The sequence below is a fragment of the Ciconia boyciana genome, chromosome 2 (genome assembly GCF_034638445.1).
Source record: "Ciconia boyciana chromosome 2, ASM3463844v1, whole genome shotgun sequence".
NCBI classification, from domain to species: Eukaryota; Metazoa; Chordata; class Aves; order Ciconiiformes; family Ciconiidae; genus Ciconia; species Ciconia boyciana.
This window is the reverse complement of record NC_132935.1, coordinates 133227302-133238894: the sequence shown is the minus strand read 5'-3', so window position 1 is coordinate 133238894 and position 11593 is coordinate 133227302. Positions and strand designations below refer to the sequence as shown.

Sequence of the window (11593 nt, the reverse complement as noted above, 5' to 3'; positions counted from 1 at the left end):
TTAAAGCGTGCGAACGTGATATATTTCAGCCTACCCACAGGCAGTTGACAGGGAGAGAGGCAACTTAGGACTTATACATACCCAGCACCTGAACACGCGTATTTAGTTTCACGTATATAAATAATAAAAATAGCTAAAATACGGAGATAAATATACATAATACAAAATTTACAAAACATTAAAACACATTACAACGTTAAAAAATATATGCAGTACGTATGTGCATAGGTAGGTATGTGTGTATTATTTCCAAGACCTTCTGTGAGGCTGGAGCTGGCAGGCCCAGAGGCTGGCGGCAGCGGGACCGAGCGGCTCCAGCTCCAGCTCCGGCCCGGCTCCAGCTCCGGCTCCCGCTCCCGCCCCGCGGGCCCAGGTGAGTCGGCGGCGGTGGTTGCGGCGGCGGCGGCGGGGGTAGCCCGGCCCTCAAGGAGTTACGGTGCAGGAGCACGATGACTTCATGCTCCCGCCGGCCGCTCTCGGCTGGCCCCCCCGGCCCCGTTTCACAATCCCGCCGCGCTCGGACGGGGCGAGCGCTGTGTCAAGCCCGGCGCGCTCCGCTGTGCACACACCCCCGTGTTCTCATGCCGGATTTTCCCAGGCCATGAATAATCTCGAAGCCCCCTCGATAAATACACGTTCAGGGATGCCCGGAGCTCATTCAACCCGCCAGCCTCGCCGACGAGAAGGGGCCGGGGCCGCAGCCGAGGAGCCGCACCATGAAGTTTCCCCAGGGCTGCGACCGTGACCACGCCGGCCGCCGCCGCCGCCCGCCCGCCCTCCGCGCCGCCGCCGCCGCCGCCCTGCTGCTCCTCCTGCTGCTGCCGCGGGCCGCCGCCGCCCCGCTGCCCGCCGCCGACTCCTCGGGGGAGGCCGAGCTGGAGGAGGCGGCGGCGCGGCGGGCAGCGCTGCCCGACTGCGTGCGGCTGGCCCGGCTGCTGCACGCCCGGGCGGCCCAGCTGCAGGAGGAGGTGGGTACGGGGCGGGCCGGGGGCTCGCACACACCGGCACACGCACACACTCACACAGCGGGCCGGGGGGTGGCTGCCTCCGGCCAAGGTGCGACGAAACCTCTCCGTGTCTCTCCCCAGATGTGCGAGAAGTTTACCGTCTGCGAGAACAGCATAGAAATGCTCGTCCAGAACAACCTCAACCTCCCCAAGGTGACAGAGGAAGACGGGTGCCTGCTCGCCGGCTTCGATGAGGCAAGGAACCGCTCTCCTTTCTGGTCTAATCCTACATACCTGGGGCAATTTTTGCCTGCTCCAAAAAACTGCGGAAGTTGACCTAAAGATTTGTGCCGGCTCCAGCTGGCGTTGGTGTGGCACGGACCTCCGCGCTCTGTATAAGCATCACCCGCTTAACTGTGCTCCACACACAATATTGCCTTCGAGGCGTTTCTGAGCTGTAAGTGACTTTCTCACCTTTCTCTCATTTCAGGATAAATGCTTGAAGAAAATCTCCAGCGGGCTTTATACATTTCAGACATACCTTGGATACATACAAGAAACTTTTTCTAGCGAAAAGCAAAACATCGAATCTCTGTACTACAGTACAGAGCACCTGGCACGTACCATAAGACAGATGGTGAGTTGGTTTTAAATGCACTCCGATAATGGTTATGGCTTAGCACTGATGTGTAGTCAGAGAAATAGGATGCCATGTGAAGTTGAACATTTCCCGCTTTCATTTCTCCCAGCGGAAACAGGTGATGGTTCCTTGTGCTCAGATATTTACCGTTATGACTAAATTACAGGTTTTACAAGGTTTTGTTTTCTTTTCTTAAAGAAACAACTCTTCTTCCTACTTTCTGTTGTTATTTCTAATTTCCAAACCAACAATTAAATGCGTCATATTGTGTTAAGAACAAACCTACTAATGCTGCCTGGCTGATAGAAGTAAGATTTCTCAGGGAGCTTGTTCCTAATTGTGGAATTGCAGTTCAGTCCAAGCCTTCTCCTGTTGCAACGCCCCAAGAAATAGAAATAAGTAACTTTTTTAAAAAACCCACATAAATAAAAGCAAACACATTTTTACAATATTATTAATCTTTAAAACTCTCCAAAACAAACTTTTAAGCCAAGCTGTATGGTATATTGAGATATCAGTAGCTTAAAAATCAAGACAGTTAAATTAGAATGTAAGTTAATAACTTGACTAAATAAAAGGTGCTGCCTATTGAAAAGCACACATTTTGCTTGTAATCATCATGGAAAAAAAAATCTTCCTTCTTTACAAACACCCAATTCCCTTGTGATTCGGTAAACTAAATGCTATTCATTTCTGACAGTCATTTTCTATGTTTTGGAGAGCTTTGAAAGATCACACTTCAAAAATTCACTTCATTCCTGCAGTTCTTACTCACATTAATAACCCTTAACATGAATACTTCTGTTGTCATCAGGGAAACTATTTGCCTGAGTAAGAACCACCCAGGTGAGTAAGGACTGCAGAATTAAGAGCTGCAGAAATTTCAGGGCATTATTTCCTTCAAGGTGTTTTTTGGCATCTGAAAAGCCCATTGTGTGTTTGCCATACTTTTCCTAACATACTTATTTATGTCCCTCATTCTTTAAGTGAAAGGGAGCTGAACTGCTTTTTTCACACTGTACTAGCTAAGAAGAATAGTCCTGTCATAAGACAGCAACTGACTACTGGCTTCCAACTTGATACATTACTTTGTAGAAAGTTCGCTTCATAACTGGGGGAGACTAGCCTTTTTGGAAAATCAGAAAGATCGAGGTAATTGGAACAGGCAGAAGTAAACACAGTGATGAAAAGCAAAACCTGTACTTGTAGAAACTACAGAGTTTTTGAGAAAGACAGGGGTCTTGATCTCCAGGTTGGAAATGTTTCTTTACGAGAGAAGTCTATCTGCTATTTCAGGCAAGGAGAGCAAGGACAGAATCTGTCACTTGTGGTCAGGGAGATCCATCAGCACGATACCTGTCTGGATATCCAGATACAGACCTTCACAGCATGCAACAAGAAGTTGCATATACCAGTAACTGGCTGTGTGATCAGAATCCACTTCCAAGTAGTCTGGACAGAAAGAATATTCATATCTTACTGAATTTCACAAAAAGAGATATTCCAGAAGGAGGTACATGTGCTTTTGTCACTCGTTAAAGGGTAGGATTGAAGCAGATACTTTACTGGTAGACTTCTAGACTCCAAATCATCTAAAGCAGCTCCATGATTTGGGTGAGCAACTCCCATTTTCAGAAGTCACCTACCCACTTCACGGGACAAGTTCTTAAAAGGCATTTGGGTACTGGGTTCCCAGTGCTGTCAGCCAGCATTCGGTACATAGCTCCTTTTACTCATCTTGCTGTTAGGATCTCACATATCAGTGAAAGTTGGTGACAGTCTCCCACATGCCTAAATGCCTGGAAAGTAAGAATTACTCAGCTAACAAGTTTGACATCTTTGGAAACCATTGGTCTACTACAAAATGTGAGAGTACTCCAATGTCATCTAATTAACTTATGACTCAGGATGTAGCAGCCAGTACAGGTTAGGACAAATCACTTTCAGCATCTTCCCAGCTAACCACATGGTCGGCAGGTAGCAGGAGAAGTGTATTGATCTGCTCAGTGCAGCACGTTGGACCGTGACACCAGATGTTGCATTCAAACCAGAAAAAAATGGTATAGATCAGACGAGACCCTTGGATTCTTCTGCAGTAATCGTAGCAGGTATCAAGGTACCTCAAACCCCACTGCAGAAGCAGGGCTGTAGGGAAGCACAGGTCCCAGGGAGGTCTGTCGGCAGCAGTACAGAAACTGTGGATACACAGCTGGTCAGGAACGTATTCTACATATAAGCTGATGCTCTCCAACAGGCTCAATTACAATGCTTTAACCGGGGCATCTCAATATTGTCTTTTTCACAGGTGATAAACCCCGATGAAGTGATCATCCCAGACTCAGCTACCCAGGAATCCCTCCGTGCAAAGCTGAAGTCCGATAAGACCTGGATAGAGAAAATCACCACCCACCTCATCCTCCGAGACTTTACTTCATTTATGGAGAAAACCGTGAGGGCCGTTCGCTATTTGAAAAATACCAGGAGTTTCAGTGTCTGAATGTTTTAATTCAGGCACAATCCTTTGTTACAAATCTGTCATGTGGCAGATGACAGTGTTGTTCTGTTTTAAGAACCAGAAATAGTAACAATGGTTTGCATTTATATATATTCCCATTTCCTTCTAGGAACCTATTTATTGTATTTAAAATATTTATTCGTTTCTAATGTTTCCTATTTATATTTTCAATATTTAGAAATAATTTAACAAAGGCGCTATTTTATTTTATTTCATTTCTAATGGTAATACTCAGAATATCAACTTATTTAATATGTATTCAACAAAAAAAATATTTTCAGACGCCAGAAAAATTGTTGTATAACTTATGCTTTTAAAATATTTGAGAGATGGTATTTATGACTTTTATATTTTTAGAGCAAATAAAAGCTGATTTTAAAAAAAACCTGTTTAACCTGTTTGAACTTTAAATAAGGCTAAGGAACTCTAATGTATCCAATTTTTAATATCGGCAATTATCAAAATAACCACTTTCAAGAATTTAAATTTGATCTGTATAATTAGGTCAGTTATCTACATAGCACACACACACACAGACAGCTTGATCAACATGTAATTCTTAAAATGGGATATAAAAGAACCAGACGCACTGAACATGGCACTTCAGAATGAACATGATAAAGCCTCATTGCTCCTGAGAAACAAATGAACGAGTCCCCTACATTTAATAAACAACACTCTATAAAATTGTAAGCATCTGCTTAAAAACAGTTACAAGTCAAGCAATCTCTTTTAAACAAATAAAATGGTAAGATACCAAATTAACAGGTTTGACGTGAATACTGTCATCTGATTAGATTTACTGCGGTCAGGCAAGGGAATTTTCCAAGTTTGATTAAACATCTCTCTCTCCGCCCCCAAGAAACAGAAAAAAAAATATCTTAGGTTCCTTCCTTAGGTGATCTACATCAACATATTGTTGCTGAGATGCCAATGACTGTTGACAATCTACTGCATTTGTCTTTTGTCATTTATATTCCACTGGCATGGACAAGCCACATAACATGAATGCAAATTCTTGAATACCGTAGAGCAAAAAAAAAGAACATGTCCTCAGCCAGAGTACCAAACCACTGAAACATTCCTTAGCTGTATCACCTGCTTTGCTGTGGCTGTGCAGGTACCTCGTATACTCAAAATCAGAGGAATTCACAGTACACACAAGGGATGCAAGCAGCAGGAGCCCCTCGAGCTTTGTCCCTACAAGTGGTGGAACATTGATTACCCTCTCTCTTTTGCTCAGCATGGTGGTGGAGATGAAAGGCAAGCCCTGGAATGTGGATAAGGATGTCAGTAAATTCTCCTCTTCCTCTGAGCCATCTGATCGTCCACACACACATTCCACCACTGGGGATGCCAAAACAGTGACCAGTCCACCCAGAGCCCCTATCTCAGAGGCTCAAAACAAAACAAACCACAGCTTTGCCCAATATGGTAAAACTATCATCTCAAGTTGTGCAACATCTCAAGAAGGAATGAGAAGACCTCAAGGTGGTCACTTTCAAGATGTTTGTGGTGAATGAGGTTTTCTCGCAACACGTAAGATCCTGCTTTAGCTGTCCTGGCATGTGCTCTACGAGACATAGGAAAGCCTGGTTTGACTTTTTCAACAGCTTACCTTCACAGAGATTTCCTTAGTGACCATTTGGTTAGAGACCATTTTGGCCCTTATTATGTCCATAATAGTTAATAGTTATGAGACCCAAATGTGGATCCCACATTGGACCTTTTAAGGACTTTATTATTAGTATGCGAGAACAGAGGGGGAGGAGGGGAGAAGGAAAGAAAGACAGACCAAAAAGGCCTGGTCTCACCTCTCCCAGTAGTGGGTGGTTGCCTGAGATCACCATTAGTTACTATGTACACTGCAGCTAAACAAACTCACGCTGATTTCCTCCTCAAATTCCAGGAGGCATCTAAGATACAGGGTACTGAAATCTCACACAACTGATAGACAAGCGTCCACGCTTCCCACTGGCACCCTTCAGCTGGTGGCCACCCCAGGTTGTGCACCATTCTAGTAAACATGTAAATGCTACTACATTTTAGGATGCAGTAGATGAGCAAAGATCACCACTCACTGGGAGGGGAGGTCGACTTCAAGTCCTTCCTGGGGTGACAGGTATCGCCGATGCTGTCACTGAGCTGCCATTATTTTACCTGTGGCTCCTCCACAGCCACCCGCAATTCCCAAGGTACTTCAAGGCAGCAGTTGCCCTGCTGGCCATCGTTTTGCTGTCACTCCGCCAACTTTAGGGACTGTCCCCTGATAAGTACCACTTGCTGAAATCCACACGCACCAGTGCCTGTGGCACATGAAGACTTGCAGTGGGGAATTTATACGGAAGTCGGAGAACTAAACACTGTTGAGCATGTTATGGAGCCTCTCAAATTAACCAACTTATTGTCCTTTTTCCAGTTTGCTGTGTAGAAAGTATTTTACAACAATCAATAAACACACACGGACATTTTTTTATTTGTCAGACCAGCACAAACACATAAAAAACCAGAACAATAAAAAAAATGAGCGTTCCTAACTCTTATAAATCAATCCTCAAAAATAACTGTGCTACTTTTAGCAACAATGAAATACCTCAACACTTCTATTGAGGAGAGCTCCTCCTAACTGACAGCTAACTCACTGAGCAAGGCAAAAAACAAAAAAACAAAAACCCAAAAAACCAAAACAACAACAACAACAAGACCTGCTAATAATTGCCTATAAAAACTAGGAAACTACCCAACACATAAGCATTTTGGCTGTTGCTGTACAGGACCAGCCTCTCCCTGCAGATCCCAGCTAGCCCTTCCCCATGTTCACATTGTATGCCTACTCATTAACCTCACACAGAGATTTCTGAATGCTCAACAGATTACTAACTCTCTTTATCCTGAGTTTGCTTTCCCAATGCAGGAAGAGGGTAAAGCTCTGTTAAAAAGCATGCATACACTCCACAGTATGCAAGAAAAAGCCCATGGTATTAAAAGACAGTGTTAAAGACGAGAAACAAAATATTCCTCGGTGCTGTGGACGTGACACTAAAATGCCAGACAAGAGAGAAAAAAAAATTAAAGACAGAGTGCAACCTAATACTAAAGTAATCTGTAAGGCAGAATTACTTAATTTTGTTTTTTTTGCAATGACAGTGCCTGAAGTATTTTTCTATTTTTTTAACCATACTTTTTTAAATATTTCAGCCTGATCCACTTCCCAGGTTGCAGTACCATCCCCTGCCCAGTAAGCCTATGCACTGATGTGAATGCTAAATTTTGGCAGAAAGAACAGCTACTTGAAAGAGACTGTCTCCACCTCTAGTACCTTCACAGATTTTATTAACGGCTGATGGCAAGTGAGGTTATAGCAAGATAGAGCTGATGCTACAAGAGATGGAAGAGTTACACCACCAGTGAAGCAAGGGGAGCAGAAACACTTTTCAGCAGTAATGAGCCATTAGGTTGGCTTAGCTCAATGGGAAACCTCTCTCTAAGTTTGCCACTGTTATTCGTGACTAATAATCTTTTCCGCATTCAATTTAAAAGATAAAATGGCAGAAAGGTAAGTATACAACAGTATAGATCAAAGTCAGATCCTAACGGTCAAGAAGTGCTGCCAAATATATATATTACTACAAACCTTGTGATATTGGGTGGAAAGCTTTCTGTAAACCCTTGGTTCTCGAGCCAAATGATTAGATAACAATTTCTGATCTCTCTCAGTGAATTTCTTTCTTCTTCCTGGTAACAGGAAAACCAAAACCCACTCCCTCACCCCCAGAAAATGCAACCTGAAGAGGGGAAGGGCTGAAGTTGCTGCCCACCATGATTACCCAATGGTACCAGGTCATAACGGATCTTCTGACTCCATCTGGACACAGTGATGGGCAAAGCAGTTTTAAGAAAATATAGAAATGATAGAAAACATAGAAATTATTCCTGAATGGTAAAACCACCACCAGCTGTTGTGGTCAGTGTGCCAGTGAACAAGATATTCAGAAGACAGGATACCATATTGCTCCTTGCCCATCATAACGTCCTGACACTTTGCTAGTATTTCACACACAGTCTGGCTGGAGGAGGAGAAACAGCCCCTTTCTTCAGTGCTGGGTTAAGGACAATCCCTTGTTCACAGACACCCTCCTTGGAGGCCAACAAAAGCTGTTGCTGCCATTGTCACTCTCATAGGAGGAGGCTGAGAGGCCAACCACCACCTTCTGACAAGGAGAAATGTTGTCTTCCTCATGTGAAAAGACCACAGGCATGGGACTGCAGGTCACTCGAGATGGGAGAACAGGGCATTCTTCTTGCATTAAAATCCTCAAGATGCCTTCATTTTTGTCAAGTAACAGTGAGCTAAGACCCACGGCAACTTTTGATCTTCCTAAGACTGGTCCAGGTGGAAACATTCCCCTAGGCCCCTTGCACAATTGTTTGTCACCATGTACAACAGGCTCCAGTGACAGCCTCCCACCTAGGGGATTTCCCTGACACTAAGGCAACCACAAGCACACTCCACCTCCACTTTACAAGCACAAGGCACACAGACGAACAATTCCTATCTCCAGGTAAGATCAGCTGGATACCTCAAAGTTAGTACAATCTTCACAGCACACAGGAAGGCATCAATGATTTTATTTCACACATCTCAGACTGTAGCCTTGAGCTCAGCTGTGGAAGTCACAGCTCTACTTTCAGTAAACTACACTCATCGACTTTATTCCAACACTAAGAGTTCATACATGGTCTCACAGGACTGCATCATAAACCCTACTACAGGAAAGAATCCATAGTTGGCTGCAGAAGCCACCAATTCACTTGACAGAGATCACCACAGTCAAGCAGGGGAGCTCATCTTTGTTCTTAAGTGCCTCCCATCAGACAGTAAAATAAAACTTTCTCAGATTTCACTGGGAGAAAGATGGAAAAGCAAAAATTAGAGATTAAAACACTTGGAACAAGTAACACCTAACAAGTCCCTAGCCCACAGCCTTGACAAACTTGAAAGTCCCTCCACTTTACTCCTCTGCTCCCTAGCACCACCAAAAAAAAAAAAGTCTTGATAAAACTAGCATATTTGCTGAAGTTATTTTAGGGAATTAAGATTCTTCATAGGAATCTGTTTAACATATAAGTTCACAGAACACTGATCTGCTCTTATAAGCACAACTGAATTTTGTGAATAAGACAATAACTAATTTCAAGACATTGCTACCAAAGATTCCTTCATTTTTAAACTTGAAAAAAAAAAATTTCTCCAATTTATTTTTGCTGCCTTACAATTAATTACCAAGACTTATGATTAATGCTTATTCTGTTTTTTTTCAGGGGAAAAAAATGAGTGTTTATGTAAGGAGTTTCACTCACATTTTAGTTACAGAGAGAGAGCTATACTGAATGAAACACTGTCTGGTTGTACAAATTAAAAATCTTATACTACATATTGGCATTTAATTTAACTTGACTTGAATGTACTATGAAAGACTGTTTTTCCCCTCAATTTGAAAACCCAAAGGTTCTATGCTAATGACTTTCCTGAACCATACCTGATTTTTTTTTTTTGAGAAGAATAAGTTCACTTATTTCCACAATAGCAGTGAATTACCGAAAATTTGCTATCCAATGTGCTTAAAGTAAAATTTTAAAAGTAAGAATTGCATAAGCCATATTTATCCAATAATTCCAAGTCTCAAAAAAACTGAACTAAACTACTTTTAAGGGAAATTTCCAGCATGACAAGGTCACAGAATCTGGCCTGTGCTCAATATATCTATGCTTATGTAAAACTTTTAACGAAAGAGGCAAGAACACTTCCCTATTTCTCCACTTCTTGCCAAATACTATTATTCTTGGAAAGCAGCCAGAGCAACCATGTGGCGGTTAAGACCCACAAACCACATCCCCAAATGTCTGACACACAATAGAGCACATGAAATACACTTCTGCAGGTGTCTGGGTCCATCCACCCACTGCTGCATTTTGGGTATCGTATACCCTTGTGAAATGCAAAATCTGATTTTGAGAAATCTGAATACCATATCTCTTCACATTGAGTATCTCAGGTTATTCCACTAGATTCAACAGAAGAAAAACTTTCCCGATCACGATTAAAGCCTCTATCAAGTACCAACAGATTATTTCATTACTATTGTAATTAGGATCAGTCAAGAAAAAGGATCAGAATTTGAACTCCTTTCATAATTTAAGACATACGAGCAGTTACATTAATCTCAAGTTACCATTAGAAAAAAGGCACTAGAAAAGCTGTACTAGCAACAGGATACAGGGTCACAAGAAAAATGTTCTGCATTCAGCCCTTGCCCTATTCCCCTGTCAGCAGTCTATTATCATTAGCTATTCCACTATTTCATTACATTTTATTTAATTACCATGATTAATGGAATTTTAAGGAACATGCTGATTCGTATTAGCTCTCATAAATGTTTCCCTCTTTTTTTTTCCTTCCCAATTCTTGTCTTTCAATTTAATTTTTTCCTCTTGGCTCATCTCTCATTTTCTTTGCAATTACATCTGCCCTTAAACACAGTAACATTTTACCATAAATTTTCATAGCAGATGAGAAACTGAAGAATCTCCTATCCCTCAAACATTTAATTAATGTAAAAACTGTCTGAAAATCTATGGGGTTAAAAAAAAGCCAATCTGAAATCTAGAATACTTTTGTTGCAATGATAGTTTGGAGCCAAAAACCTTTTTTTTTTTTTTTTTTTTAAAAAAAAAAAATCACTGCATGGATACAAAGTAGCCTATACGTTTCTAGAGGGGAGAGAATAATCTACCCAATGCAGCTTCTATTTAACAGAAACCAAGCAGTTTCCATTTCAGTGCTTGAATTTCAGTGTTAAAAGGAAGAAAACCAACTGAAGCCAAATCAACAATATTCCAAAAAGCAAGACTTTGGAGTAAAAATAAAGCATATACCTTGTTTAGTGTACTTGTTTTCTTCCTTCACTTATACATTAATAACTTCCTCTTACAATAAGAGCACTATATACGCGTGCGCACGCACACACAGCACTTTTGTCATGTCCTCCCATCCCATCCCCAATTACGGAAAATGTACATAGTGTTTAAAGATCAATTTGGCAGAAAAGTATACTTTTTACTATCTATGCTAAGAAAAAAATGTATACAACTCTCAATTGTTAATGTATCCAGAGATGAACAAATCCAAGAGAAAGGAAAACAAAAAAAACAACAGGTCAAAATAGTGACCAGCTGCAGAGGCTTACCAACATTCAGGCAAGAAATCTGTGAAGAATATTGAAGTATTTAAAAGATTAGCTCAGTTTTCTGGTTACTGTGAAGATAAAGAGGAATCTTTACCCAAAAGACCATCATCACAGGGATAAAGATGGAGGTTGAATGTCACCGTATTTTGGGAACACACACACGCACACCACACAACCGGTTATCCGTTCTGTAATAAAGAAATTACTACATTATACTTATGTAAAGACTTAAGAACAATGCATA

At 41.8% G+C, this 11593-nt stretch overlaps 1 protein-coding gene across 2 annotated transcripts; it reads left to right on the top strand.

Moving 5' to 3' along the window:
- The first annotated feature begins 467 nt into the window (after positions 1–467).
- On the top strand, positions 468–4385 carry IL6 (interleukin 6). Of its 2 annotated transcripts, XM_072854151.1 has the most exons (4): positions 474–968; positions 1089–1202; positions 1438–1584; positions 3893–4380. In XM_072854151.1, exons 1-4 carry the CDS (start codon positions 717–719, stop codon positions 4082–4084), a joined length of 705 nt encoding a protein of 234 aa, XP_072710252.1. In that variant the 5' UTR covers positions 474–716; the 3' UTR covers positions 4085–4380. The 2 variants fall into 2 exon arrangements, with proteins under 2 accessions (XP_072710251.1, XP_072710252.1); XM_072854150.1 differs by having other exon boundaries at positions 468–1202; positions 3893–4385.
- The last annotated feature ends 7208 nt before the right edge of the window (positions 4386–11593 follow it).

What these genes read in the sequence shown, in the direction of transcription:
- IL6 (XM_072854150.1), top strand. Translation starts at nt 717, where the DNA reads ATGAAGTTTCCCCAGGGCTGCGACCGTGACCACGCCGGCCGCCGCCGC. An exon ending in TGCTCGCCGGCTTCGATGAG is followed by an intron (nt 1,203 to 1,437) that starts GCAAGGAACCGC and finishes CTCTCATTTCAG; the next exon opens with GATAAATGCTTGAAGAAAAT. An exon ending in CACGTACCATAAGACAGATG is followed by an intron (nt 1,585 to 3,892) that starts GTGAGTTGGTTT and finishes TCTTTTTCACAG; the next exon opens with GTGATAAACCCCGATGAAGT.